This window comes from Micromys minutus, assembly GCF_963924665.1.
Source record: "Micromys minutus genome assembly, chromosome: 2".
Lineage (NCBI taxonomy): Eukaryota > Metazoa > Chordata > Mammalia > Rodentia > Muridae > Micromys > Micromys minutus.
Window position 1 is genome coordinate 17,787,005 of NC_137971.1, and position 14,542 is coordinate 17,801,546.

At 40.9% G+C, this 14,542-nt stretch overlaps 1 protein-coding gene and 1 pseudogene across 4 annotated transcripts in view; both read left to right on the forward strand.

Annotated features, from left to right (window-relative positions):
- HPSE2 (heparanase 2 (inactive)) overlaps positions 1-14,542 on the forward strand; it is a gene marked incomplete at both ends in the record, with an annotated part of 624,570 nt that overhangs the window by 435,609 nt on the left and 174,419 nt on the right. For all 3 annotated transcript variants that reach the window (XM_080913133.1, XM_080913134.1, XM_080913135.1), the window contains one exon: positions 12,011-12,058. In XM_080913133.1, coding sequence (XP_080769259.1) covers positions 12,011-12,058 — 48 coding nt within the window. The remainder of the gene's footprint in view (positions 1-12,010; positions 12,059-14,542) is intronic.
- LOC308417842 (large ribosomal subunit protein uL30-like) lies at positions 9,186-9,963 on the forward strand (annotated as a pseudogene). The gene has a single exon. The product of its transcript is annotated as a large ribosomal subunit protein uL30-like (transcript).

Sequence of the window (14,542 nt, forward strand, 5' to 3'; positions counted from 1 at the left end):
CATACACCAGGAGTGGCATTTCATATGACTAGATATGACTAGTTTTGTTTTGGGGTGTGTGTGTGTGTGAATGAGTGTGTATGTGTGTGTATGTTTGTGTGTGGGTGAGTGAATGTGTGTGTGAGTGTGTGTGTGTGTGTGTGTGTATTTCAATTTCTTGAAAGCTTTTGTAATGGTTCTTTGGTGGTTATGCTAATGTATATATCCCTCCCAATAGCATTTGGTTCTTTTCCCCTCCTTCCCTTCTTGCCACCAAGAGAGCTGCCCCTGGCTTTCCCTCACCTTACTCCGTTCTATGACAGTTTCTCACACTGTGCTTCAGACTATCCTGAAACTCATTGTATAGCTTAGGCTGGCCTTGAATACAGGGCAGTTCACCTGTGTTGGCATTTTTGCTTGTTTTCTTAAGAACTGCTATTCCAGCAAGGTTGACCAGATGTCTCGGGATGCTTTTGGTTTGCATTTCTCTGATCATAAAGCACTGACATTTCATCTGTTTGTTGGTCACTTGTACCCCTTCTGAGAACATGTCTGTCCAATATGTTGCACATATGTGGACTTGAGGCTTGACGATGATTAATTCTTAGAGCTCTTCATTCCAGTTTCCAACTTATTGGAAGATAGGTTTTCAGTGTTCCCTGATGATTTCCAAGATACCGTTAGTTTCTGTTGTATGCTCAGAAAATGCTATTTCCATTTCTATCCTATGGCTTCTCTTTTTTTTTTTTTTTTTTTTTTTTTCAGCCTTACTCTTAAGATCCAGCTCAGACTTACCAAAACAAAATTGTGGAGATGGAGCCCAAATATTGTCCTTTCAAAGACTCCAAAGAATTATTTTTTAAAAGAATTATTTATTTATTATGTATATGAGTGCACTGTCAGTGTCATCAGACACAACAGAAGAGGGCATCAGACTCCATTAGAGATGGTGTGAGCCACCATGTGGTTGCTAGGAATTGAACTCATGACCTCTAGAAAAGCATTTAGTACTCTTAACTGCTGAGCCATCTTTCCAGCCCTCAAAATATTCTTGATACTCCAAAATGTGAGAATCACTACCATGTATAGGCAGAGTGGGTTTTATTTATATTTTATTGATGAAGAAGTAGACATGTTAAGATACAATCCATAACCAGGAAAGGGGTGCTAACAGTCACTGAATGGCAACACTGTACTATCCAGTGCCCTCACAACATCCTTGTTGAATAGGTGCTGTTCTCTCGATATGAACTGATCTAAGGAAGTGAGCCTAACCAGATTCACATAGTTAGTGATAGTACAGGGATTGAAAACAGATACCTATTTCACTCCTGGATCCAAAGGATTTCTACCCTGTGGAACCATTTTCCTGAATTTTCATTTTCAACTAGGGCTGTTATAAACAGTGAAGAATATAAAATACAAACCTCTTCACTTGGGTCCCACAGTAATTGCTCTCACTCACCCTGCCTCTTACCACAGCTTCAGCTTCTGGAATTTTTCCTTCCTCTATGAAATTCATAATCATATCCTGATGTGTATTTCTTCCTTCCACAGCCAAGACACATCACATCGAGTCAGTTAAAGCCCTCTGTGCTTGAGTCCAAGTCTGTGTAACCTCCTCAGCAGCACTACAGATTGCCAAGCCATGCCTACCATGATAGTCCTCTAGCCAGCCGCTTTCACTTCCAGCCAGAACCTTCCAGATGTATTTCAACATTTCCCCACACAGCCCCTGTTCTCCCAGCTTTATTATTCTCTTACATGTGCTTCTTTCTTGTTTCGGACACTGTCTTACAATCTCGAATTTCTCAGTCCCAATCCTACTGGAGCAAATTGGCTTTATCTTGAGGGCCAAGTTAGAGGTAACAAATGCTTGGCCATCTGTCTCAAGAAGGGTTGTTAGCCAGTTCCCAGACAGGTGGTAATGTATTGTGGGCCACTCCGGTATCTGCCATGGACTCAGGAAAAGTAGCCGCACAACAAAGACTACAAATCTGCTTTAGAGTGGAATCAGGTTTAATCCTGCTCTGTAATGAATTTCATGGGTAGTCTTGAGCAGTTTCTTCATTCGTCAAAGAAAGAAATAATGCCGCCACCACCACCCCTAGTTGATGGTTACTTGGGAGGAAGCCAGTTTTCTTCAGGGACAAAAATCCAATAGGCTGCCTGTGCTCAGTGGGAGGATCCTAAACTCATGCACATACTGGGAACACTGTGTGGTGGGTTTAAAAGGACTCAGTGGATTTCAAGAGAGTACTTGAAGTTAGAAGGGGAAAGTGGTGGGTGGAATGTGAAAGGACTTGTTGAGGAGGGAGTGGGGGTAGATTTGATCAAAACACTGTATACATGTAGAAAATTCTCAAATAATAAATTAAAATGATAATAAAGAAAATATGTAAACTGCTTAACATTGTGTATCAATCAGCAAATGTTAGTTTATGTTTTCCTGTATTTATTCAAGAGCATAATCACATTAAATATTAATGTAACTTTTATCCTGAAAAGAGGGTTGGCTGGAGAGTCTCACTCACGTCAAACCCTGTGTATAAAGGCTGTGTAAAGTACTGTGAGGGGTGTATGAGGTGTCAGAGAGAGGTGTACCCTAGAGACCTCCACAGCCATTCAGCCGTGCTGCCTTTCTACATCACTGAGTTGTTGTATGCAGATACAGTAGAAGCAGAGAGGGGGAGAGACTGAAGGACAGAAGAAAGATGACTTGAAGGAAGAGAGAAAGCCATGCACCCAGAGAGGAGAGAGGGGGAAAGAGTCTATGGTGGCAGCATCAGGAGAGGAGGAGAAGGAAGGAGAGCAGGAAAGAAATGGTTTATTTGTTCCACCCAGGCCCCAGTATAACCAGCCTAGGAAAACATTAAGTGGCGGGCTAAATGAAGATGCCCAAAACTTTCCAACAGTTTACAGGTCAACTTGATTTAATAATAGAAAGTTTTTCTCTCAATTTTTTCCTGGGCCTTTTGGCACTGCTGTTACACCTTATTTGTATCCTGACATGATCAGTGGTGCTTTTGTAGATAAGGTAGGTAGGGCTTCTGTACTGTCACTGAAGTGTGCACTCATTTACATAAAACCAATTTCCTGTGAAATATTTGTCCTCATTCCTGGAAAACAAAATCCAGAAGCAAGTTTTTAAGGTTGTGCTTAATAGTCTGGAACAAACATCAAACCTTAAAGATCATGACCAAAGATTGACCTCATGATTAGTAAGAGTTCTGATCTGGAGAGAAGGCTTCATATTATCAGATACATCATATGTGCAGATAGATGGCAAAGGGAAAAAGGTCTTCCGGATCCAGAGTCTCCTAGAGAAAGAAAGGAATCCCAGATTGAAAGGGGATTTTCCCCATGGCAAAAGATCGGCTCCCAAGAAAAATACACTCAGAGACCAAAATGTCTACCTGGTACTAGCTAAAAATTTTCCTCTCATACAGGACCCTATTTTCCCTCCACTGCTACCCTTTGATGACTGGAGGTCATGTGATAGCACTTGTTCTCCAGGGTCACGTGGCAGACTTCTGGCCTTACAATCAGTACTGGAAACATACATCTTGGGAAAAACTAAACTTTCTCTCCTTATCAATACTCACATCCTGGATAACTGGAACTTATATTGGAAGCTTCAGCTATTGCTAGATCCTTTCAGTGCTCTTCTTCATGCATGTCAACAACTCCTCTTTAACATCACTACTGCTGAGCACTGTGCAACTCTGGTAAATGTTCATTCGTGTGCTTTGGACCTGATTCTGAGAGAGAGGCAGAGGAAGGAGCGGAAGTACCTGTGGTGAACAAGGTTATGATCCTTTGGGACTCATTGTCTTCCACAGGGACAATGTAGACATGAAGCAGAGTATAGACATGATATAGATGCCATGTAGGTGTTGAAAGCCCTCATTTCCAAAGGAAGGGTGTGGAAACGAGGAGCAAGCCTCAAACTTATAGACTGTCAAATTTGTTCCTGGGATTTTGTAAACTCCATTTCCCTTATGCTGTTTCTGTTGTTAATTTCTCTTTTCCTGGTGGATTTTTAAGCAGTGTTATTCAAAGACTTATGAAAACAAAGTGTTTGAACATGTGATAAGTATTTTAACCCTTCTTAAAAAAGAATACTGTCTTTGGTCATATGATAAAACAAAATACAAACCAAAACAGAAACCCATAGGGTATTCAGCATTATTCATAAAATTATTTTCCTTCCCCAGAATAAGTGTAGAAATACATATGCATGCTTTGTCTCATCAATTTGCCAAGAAGAACAAAACAAAATATAGTTTATAACAACTTTCACATGTTCACTAATATTGTCTCCACAAAGTTAGCCACAACTTTTCTGTTGCTGCAGTATACTACTGGAGTAAATGGTAATACATTGTTAAAAAATAACAAATGTTTGGGGATTAAAATAGTTTAAATACTGCAATGAAGCTAAATTATATTTAAGTATTTTTATATTATCTACAAAATAGTGTATTAGGTAAGAGTCTGACTTTAATTTCTGTTTCAAAAAAAATTTAAACAAATCATGTGGTACTATTCTAAATGTTGTAAATTCTTGTTACTTTATTACATTTTATATTTTTTTAAAGTCTATTCTATTCCATGAGATTTCTTATTAATTCCTGAATTAGAAATGTCTTCATGACTACTGTGTTTGAGATATATATTAATCCATGATAGAACAAATAGATGCTTCTTTATTATTCCAGTTTATCTTAATTTACTTGGCTTCTATCAGGCAAAAATTAGAAAGACTTTGTAAAGCTTCAAAAATATCTATTGGGCCTTTTGTATTAAATTTCTCTATGTACATAAGTGAGTGTAATAAATAAGTTGTTACCTTTTTAAGATCACCATAGGGTTTTGACTTTGTTTTGTTTCTTTTACTATACTTGGTTTTAAGTTATTTTTCTTAGGGTTTTACTACTGTGAACAGACACCATGACCAAGGCAACTCTTATAAAAGACAACATTTAATTTCGGTTGGCTTACAGATTCAGAGGTTCAGTCTATTATCAAGGTGGGAACATGGCAGATTCCAGGCATACATGAGGCTGGAGAAGCTGAAAGTTCTACATCTTCATCCAAAGGCAGATTGGAGAAGGCTGCCTCCCACGTGGTTAGGAGTAAGGTCTCATTGCTCATCCCTACAGTGACACACTTCCTCCAACAAGTCCACATCTCCTAATAGTGCCACTCCTTGGGCCAAGCATACTCAAACCACTACATTCTATTTCCTGGCACCCAAAGGCTTGTTTAAACATATAAGTCTGTTGGGGCCATACCTGCCCACAGCATATTAAAAATAGATTTAGTCCAGCTTCAAAAGTCCCAAAAGTCTATAGCAGTCTCCACAATGTTAAAAATCTAAAGTTCACAGTCTCTTCTGAGATTCATCCAATCACTTAACTGTGATCCCTAAAGCAAAGCAGGAAGCCAACTGGACAACATACAACTCTCCCATCTCCATGGCTGATGTCAAAGCGGTCATCAGATCTACAGCTTCTTTTTCATCTTTATTTACTACAAAAAAAAAATTTCTCTTGGGCTGGTCCCATTCCCTGTTAGCAGTGTTCCTCTACGGGTATCCCAAGGCTCTGCATCTTTAACATCTTGGGGTCTCCAAGTTAACATCAACTTTACAGCTTCTTGTTCCAATGTCTGGGATCCACACATGATCTTCTGGGCTCTTCCAGAGGGCTGGCATCACTTCTCCAGGTCTGACTTCTGTAGCACACTAAGCTCAGGTTTATCCACTCCACTGCTGCTGCTGCTCTTGGTGATAATCTCATGGTACTGGTATCTCCAATATGCTGGGGTCTTCTGCTGCAACTAGGCTTTGCCAATAAATAGTCTTTCTAATAGGCTCTCTTCATGGTGTCAAACATCAACTTTGTTTTATGACCCCTTCAGTCCCTGACCATCAACTGCAACTTGAGGCTGCACCTTCACAAGGTCTTCCATGGCCTGTCTCAGTGCCAAAGCCTCAAATGTTCCTCATTACCCTTTCATACCTTCAAAACCAGTACCATGTAAATAATTCGTACACATTACCAAGTACAGCTGCAGCACGAGGTACAACCTTGGCTATCTTTGGAACATAGCTTCTTTGTGCTCTCAGAAAACACTTCCCAGATTTCACCTCAGTGATACTGGTAACTTCTTAATCACCATTAATTTCTTGGCTCCAGATAACCAGCATCAATTGTCCCAGTAGTTACCTCTATTCTTGACTCTAAAGCCAGAGACCCACATGGCCAAACTGCCAAGTTCTGCTGCTTGCTGGTGCTGGAACATGGCCCCCCTTGTTCTATTACATTATCACCTGCTTTCTGTTTTCCAACTCATTCACTGCCTAAGCTTGGCTGTCCTGGAACATTGAACTCAGAGATCTGCATGACTCTGTCTCCTGGGATTAAAGGTGTGTACCACCATTTTTGGACCTAAGCTTAGCTGGGTAGGATGTTGCCCCAAAGTCACACTCCTTTAATCTGTTTATTATCTTGAACATAGGATTCAGCTCCATTTCACTTCATGGTGCCCCTTTATTACTTGAACAATACATTTTATATTTTTCCTTTCTAAGCTTGTTATTCTTGTTCAAAATGCTCTTCACAGGACTTAACCAGAAGACAATGTCTCTGTTGTGCTTTTTTGAGACCTCCTTTGTCAATGCAATTAATAAATCTCTTTACCTTAGCCTCAAGTAGACTCTTCAGAGAAGGGCAAAAAGCAGCTATATTCTTCACCAAAATATCACAAGAACAGTCTCTCAGCCATACATTCAAAGTCTTCTCTACAACCTCTAGAAACAGGCAGGCTTCCATAGTTCAAATCATCCTCAGCAACAAAGTCCTTCACAGTCCTACTAGAATAGCCCATTAAACTCCACTTAAAACATTCCAAAGTCCCAAAATCCACATTCTTCCAAACAAAGGCCTATCACAGCAATACCCTAGTCCCTGGTACCAGCTTCTGTTAGGGTTATACTGCTGTGAACAGACAAGGCAACTCTGATAAGGACAACATTTAATTGGGGCTGGTTTACAGGTTCAGAGGTTTAGTCCACTATCATCAAGATGGGCATGGCAGCATCCAGGAAGGCATGTTACAGGAGGACCTGAGAATTCAACTTCTTGTTCTAAAGGTAAACCAGAGTAGATTGGCTCCCAGGGAGCTAGGATGAGAGTCTTAAAGCCCATGCCCACAGTGACAAACTTTCTCCAAAAGGCCACACTTACTCAAACAAGGCCAGACCTACTCCAACAAGGCCATACCTCCTAATAATGCTACTCCCTGGACCAAGTATATTCAAAACACCATAATATTTTTTATAAATTCTATAAATATTCTATTTGCCTATTATATCTCATATTTTATGGTTATATAGATTATTGACATTATTTTATATGTCCCCTACTTTATATGTCCCCTACATTATATCTTCATATAATGTGGGTTTGATTAATAATGATTTATTGAAGGATTCATTGACATATTTAGCAGAACAAATGACTGAATGCATATTCAGGTCTTTAAGATGAAGCTATCATGAACAGCTGGTTTCTAGTTTTCATCATGGGAAACTGCCTATCTTTTTAATTGACTTTCTAGGGCCTTTTGACTAATCAGGATATTTTTGTCCTAATTTTCTTGTGACCACATAGCTGCTACACTCAATGACTATTTAGTTTTTCAATGTATCTTCAATAGGTTAGAAAGTCCTGTTAGACCCCATGGGAAGAACAAAATTATCAACTAACCAAACCCACCACAGCTTCCAGAGACTACAACAACAACCAATGAGTTCGAATGGAGAGACCCATGGCTCCAGTTGCATTTGCAGCAGAGGATAGCATTCTCTGGCATCAATGGGAGGAGAGGCCTTTGGTCCAGCAAAAGCTCATTTTCCCAGTGTAGGGGAAGCCAAAGTGCTGAGGGAGGAGAGGGTAGTTGAAAGAGGAAGCACCTTTATGGAGGCAATGAGAGGGGATTGGGGGAAGGGGATAACACCTGAAATGTAAATACAGAGACTATCCAATAGAAAAAGAAAAAAAAAGAAAGTCTTGTTAGAAATATCTCAATAATTTTACAATTAAAACTTCCACAGCTTCTCTTGCTCTACCATAACCAACCATGTTTCATTGTCACAATTCAAAGCTCCTCATCCCCCTCATTCCTGCCAACCTACTCCCACCAGAAACTTTCACACTTACTACAGCTTGAGTAATCTTCCTAAATCTGATCCTGACATGTCTTTTAGTGTAAACATAGTATAAACTGAACAGCCATCCATAAAGGACACACTAGCCATGTTCCATAGCCCTGCTCGCAGTTTGTCACACAGACACAAATGGAATTTGGTTGAGCATCTTACTATTAGGATCAGGTAATAGGCTACTTGCTAAAGCCCTGACCGGCCTGACCTGATGTTCCCTCACCTGTTTCTTGGCCTCCAGTTACACCGGGCCCTGAGAACATCGTTTATCTTCTTCATGCCTACCATAAACCAGGTTGCTCCTTATAGCACAAGTTACAACCTCCTTCTTTGTACCATTCATTTGTACCACACATGATATGAATCTATTTTCTGCTCACATCCCTTCTCACACCATAGACAGCAGAGCTAGCTGCTCTCCCAACTATGACCCTACAGGCAGTTACTGGTGTGACACAAAGTAACTTTGGTAGTTAACTGTGTATGTTTCTGTCTTATGGTGTCCACTGTGTTTGTCCTGGGCACTGGGCACTAGCTGGATCCCCATTGGATGTGCACATTCAGCACATTTTCTTGCAAATAAATACTAAAGAGCTCACTTTTTAAAGAAAAAAAAAACAGTAACAAAAAGAAGATATTTAAGTCTGATAAGTTTTCTAATAAACATGGTTATATTCTCTCAACATACAATTTTAACTTTTTCTTTTCCATTTTAGTGTTTTACTGTACTACTCAGCTCAAGTTAAACTAGATTAAAGGCCTCACAGGGTTATATTTGGATTGGATTTGGAAACAGATTCTTGTCTTGTGTAAATTTGAACAATTCAAACACCCATTGTAAGATGTAGCCTTCTGTATTTTAAATAGGAGTATCTTCCTAATTGTTTTTTTTTGGGGGGGGGGGGATTTGTGATCTACACACATAAGAAGCAGAAAACAGTTTATAAGAACTGTCAGTTTTGCCTCTCCTTTTCCGGCTGCAACCATGGAGGCTGTTCCAGAGAAGAAAAAGAAGGTTGCTGTTGTGCCAGAAACCTTTAAGAACAAGGGTACTTCTGTGCCAAAAACCCTTAAGAAAAAGCGAAGGAATTTCACAGAGTTGAAGGTGAAGCACCTGAGGAAGAAGTTTGCCCTGAAGACACTGCGGAAGGCACGGAGGAAGCTCATCTGTGAGAAGGCAAAGCTCTATCAAAGGAGAACAGGCAGATGTACCGCACTGAGATTCAGATGCTGGGATGGCAAGGAAGGCTGAAAGTTCTCTGTGCCTGCAGAACCAAAATTGTCATTTGTCATCAGAATCAGGGTATCAGTGGAGAAGCCCAAAGCTGCACAAGGTGTTGCAGCTTCTTTGTCTGACAGATCTTCAACGGCACCTTTGCCAAGCTCAACAAGGCTTCAGTTAACATGCTGAGGATTGTGGAACCAAACGTTGCATGGGGGTACCCCAACCTGAGGTCAGTAAATGCGCTCATCTCCAAGCGAGGCTATGACAGAATTAATTAAAAGTGGATTGCCTTGCTAGATAATTCCTTGATTGCTCGATCTCTTGGTAAATTTGCCATCATCTGCATGGAGGATCTAATTCATGAGATCTATACAGTTGGGAAACACTTCAAGCAAATAACTTCCTGTGGCCCTTCAAATTATCCTTGCCACGAGGTGGAATGAAGAAAAAGACAACTCACTTTGTAGAAGGTGGAGATGCTGGCAACAGGGAAGACCAGATAAACAGGCTTACCAGACAGATGAACTAAGGTGTCGCCCGTGGATTTTTATAATCTGGTCAGTTAACAAACAGTCACAGCTTGACAAATTGAAAATAAAAAGAACTGTCAGTTTCATTTATGATTTTGAAGACAGTTTTTTTTAAACTATTATTTCAGAGATGATGGAAACTCTTTAGGAGGAGCAAATCCCTTGCAAATGTGTGTTTAAATCTTTGTTTCCTTTCTATTAAAAACTTATGATGTTTACATGTAAGACTTTCTAGATTTTCTGACCTTTACAACATCCTGAAGAAAAGATAAAGAATTCCCTCTCCCTCCCACCCTCTATCTCTAGACCACCAACTCCTCCATCACTTGGATTGCGGATGCAGGAAAACAGTCTTGGAGACACTCGTTCATTTCCTGTGGCCCTGTTGTTTTTTCTTTTCCTTTTCTGCACTTTGACTGATGCTTGCTATGTTCTGGTTGACCTGAGTAGCACATAGCAAGGTGGAAAGAACCAAGTACATGAACATTTCTGTTCTTTTAACTCTGAAAAGGGACTCCTAAGCACAGTGCAGGGACACAGGGAGGAGGGTGAGCCACCCTGCCAGACTCAGAGGTTTTCCTGCTGGTAAAATGAGGTGAAGAAGCGTCACCCACACAGAGTCAGCTGTGTGGAAAATCTAAGTCTACCTTTACAGCCAGTGAAGAAGCTACACATCAGCTGTGAAAAGGAATCAATAACACCTAACATCCTCAGCACCAAGCAAAGCAATGCTAAGAAATCTAATTCCCCACCCCTGCCTCTTTGCCTCTTTCTTTCTCACACACACAGAGATGGAGGGGGGGGGGGTACTAAGTACTCAGAAAATGCCTTCTAAGCCACACTGACATCTTGAATCAACCCATCAAACTAATTCCCACTGTAGAATGGTGCTAACAAAAGAAAAGCAAAAGCATAAAAGACAGCATCAATATAATATCACTGTGGTGACTGCTTCTTCCTCCAGCTGTCACTCCTGCCCTGATTGATGTGTCTCTCTGGACCCTTTCCCCTTTTCCCCTTATTCCTTTATACACCCACTTTGCGGCCAATCGAAATTCCTGGTTTCCCCTTTTGTTCAGTTTGTCTATAGGCAGACTGAGTCCTTTCCCATCATCACAGTGAAACAGAGCCTTCTGGTTTGCTCACAGTACCCTTCTTTGCTCATTCATCCATCTAGAGAGGTTTTGATAGGGTGTGGTACAGCAAGGGTCTTCCAGGAAAGAGAGTATCTTCTCTGTTCCAGAGCTCTTTGGTTATAAAGCCCAATTAAATGTTTGCTTTGAAGAGACATTCTTCTTTGGAGTCTTGAGGCTGAAAGAAACATTTGAAAGAAGTAGGATGTTTTCTTTGATTCCTGATTCCAGAGACCAGGTTATCTCAAACATGTGTCCTGTGGCATCTGTGAATCACAAATGCATCCTCCTCTTTTTGGTTCTTCTGAACCTACGCGGGGTCACACAAGTCAGTGAGCAGTTGCTAACAAGGTTTTGATGTAAACTGCCCAGAACCAGGACTCCCTCTACTTTCAAGCCGGGCATACTTGATGGAGGATACTTATTCTCCTCTCCGCTGCTCCAGACATGGATAAATTACTCTTTGTGGTGCTCATGTTTCTGCCCCATCATGTTTCCCACAGATGTGGCGGCTTTGCACTGGAGCGTATTTGATAGTGCCTTGCAGATGTAAGTTGTGTTTTCCCTTGCTTTCTCCAGAGAGATTGGCTTGCAATTCCAAAGGCCTATTGTGGTGCCATGCTTGGGAAACAGCATTGTTTTCCAGCTGAGATAGGAGTCTTTGGAGAATAGAAACAGCACAGGTATGTTTGGATCTTCCAAAGTCAGAGTGAGAACTGTCAAGCATGGGTTTAGAAAGACAGATGTGGGGAAAATTCTGTGCAGGGAGTTTGATGTCCATTGCTGGTTAAGGTTCTCTGAGAAAGTGTATCAGGATGTGGATTGGCTCAATGTATTTCTCACTTTACCTTACTTTAGTTTTGGAAATACGGCTATATTAAGTTACAGCATCTTTTTTTCTGTATTCCTACAGATTCATGAAGGTGGCAGGAAGCACAGTGGATGCAGTTACCTGGCAACAGTAGGTATTCATCATTTTTTATCTCACTTATTATCGGCTGCTGTGAAATAGAAGATAATTGGTTGTCACCAAGTTCACAGCTGACATTTAATAAACTACCCGTTATCTTTCAAGAAAAATTAAAATCATCTCTAAAGCTGCTATTAGAACACATGTTGTCTGATGTGCTATGACTTTTATGCTGTTATTTTCAAAACCATAACCCCCCCCCAACACTGACAATTTGGAAATCTTGCCTATTAATGTGCTCTCTTAAATTAATCTGTCAAGGATGAAGGGTAATGGAGATGAAGTGTGACACCATTTCCCTGTAGGCCTTCCCTTTGGGAATGAATTTCCCTGTTTAAGAGAGGAAACAGTTTTGACTGTTCAATATATCATGTGAACATAGAAATAGTACATTACCAGCTATGGTTCTAATTAGTGCCTAGAAATTTGATAATATAAGGCAAGTTAAAAAGAGGAAAAAATTAAGAAATTTTTATTATTTATTTAGAAAAATCATTATTTTAAAACTGGAGCCACTTTAGAAAAAGTAATAAGCCTCAACACTCCAGGAAGAAGCTCATGTTGGCAAGTCCTGTTACCTCAAGTGCAGCTCACCTTGTGAGGGAAGCCGCCTAGTGTGGGGCAGCCTAGTGTGGGGCAGCCTAGTGTGGGGGCAGCCTAGTGTGGGGGTAGCCTAGTGTGGAGGCAGCCACCTAGTGTGGGGGCAGCCATCTAGTGTGGGGCAGCCACCTAGTGTGGAGGCAGCCACCTAGTGTGGGGGCAGCCTAGTGTGGAGGCAGCCACCTAGTGTGGGGCAGCCATCTAGTGTGGAGGCAGCCACCTAGTGTGGGGCAGCCATCTAGTGTGGGGGCAGCCTAGTGTGGGGCAGCCTAGTGTGGGGGCAGCCTAGTGTGGGGGCAGCTGTCTAATGGGTACATTTAGGTGTTCTTTAAGTCTCCTGGTCTCTGGGCTGGCATGTTGAATTTTGGAATGCTTTCCCCTTGAACAGCATCTCAGTCACTTGTTGGTCTGATGCAGTTGGAGTGCACCCCATTCTCCTTTTTCTGTTCCCTGGATTATGTGGGTCCATTGTGGGACAATGAGGGTGACAAAGGAAAAGTAAGTGGATAGAATATTTATTAAAGTATCCAGAAAGAACTTTTGGGTTGTTGGTAATTAATAACTCAAATCACTGTGAGAACTGTTTCAGCCTATGTTCATACCCAGTTTACCTAAACAAGAAGTTTCAAGATTTTTCCCCAAAAATTCTTGTCCTTCATCACGTTTTGTGAGTCATAGAATAAATCTCCCAAGTTGTCACTTACGCTCACCCCTTTACTCCGAAACCAAAGGGCAAGCTCTGTTCCCTGATCTTTGGTTTACTATCTGTTCCAGGTTGAATGAGACATGCTTCCCAGATGTTCATGTATTTAAACACTTGGTTCTTAGTTAATGTCATCATTTGTGAAGGTTATGAAACCTTCATGGACTGGAGCCATGCTGGAGGAAGTGTGTCACTAGGGACAGGTGTGAGAGTTTATAGCTTTGCCCATTTCCTATACTTTCCACCCCCCAGCCCCCAGCCTGTCATCCTTCACTCCTCCTACTGTATTCAAATGACATATGACCTTCCAGCCACCTGGCTTACTACCCTGTGTTCTCCTGACTGTTCTCAGTCTTCCTACTATGATAAACTCAAGTTTTTTGAACTATGATCCTTCTAGAAGAGACCCTTTTCTCTCCTAACCTGCTCTTGGCCACAATATTTTTTCTCAGCTGTAGAGAGCAGGAACTAACATACTACCTCCTGGTGTCAGTTGCTGTCAGGGGACTGTAACCTGACTGCATTCACTTTCTCCTGGAGAGAAAACCTGGAGGTTTTCCTCGTGAAGGTCCCTGTACATGTGTGCCTCAGTGCTTGCTTTCTGTCCCTTCCCTGTGTGCCTTCCTTGTGTGTCTCATTTCCTTCCTACACACCATTCTTTTGTCTTCTCCCTGCCATTCATATGCCTGACCCCTTGTCATCTTTTGAGTGTTAACCTTCACATCCTTGGAGAGACCTCTCTTGATGATTTTACTATCAATAGGTCCTCTCTTACTCTTTTTCTTGCTCATTTTACATAATACTTAAAGTAATCTAAAAAAAATACTTCCATAATTCATTTTTCAAATTAAAAGGTATTTGTTCTATTCATGACATTCCTATTTAGATAATTATTTATTAGGAATTTACTATTGAAAGAATAGTGGCTACGTTGATAATAATAACAATGCACTAGAGATTCTTCTTGAACTTCTTACATTGACCAACTGGGTCTGATCTATGTGTTTCAATTGTTTGATTTGGAAGGTCATGCTCCCAGATTTCCTGTGTTTTAAGGGCCATACGATTCAATTTAATCTTTCCACTATGTAGAAGCCCTGGAACAATTAGACTGATACTAAATTCGAATTACAGGCTCAGTGGTGTCGTTTATATCCACATACTTTAAAAAC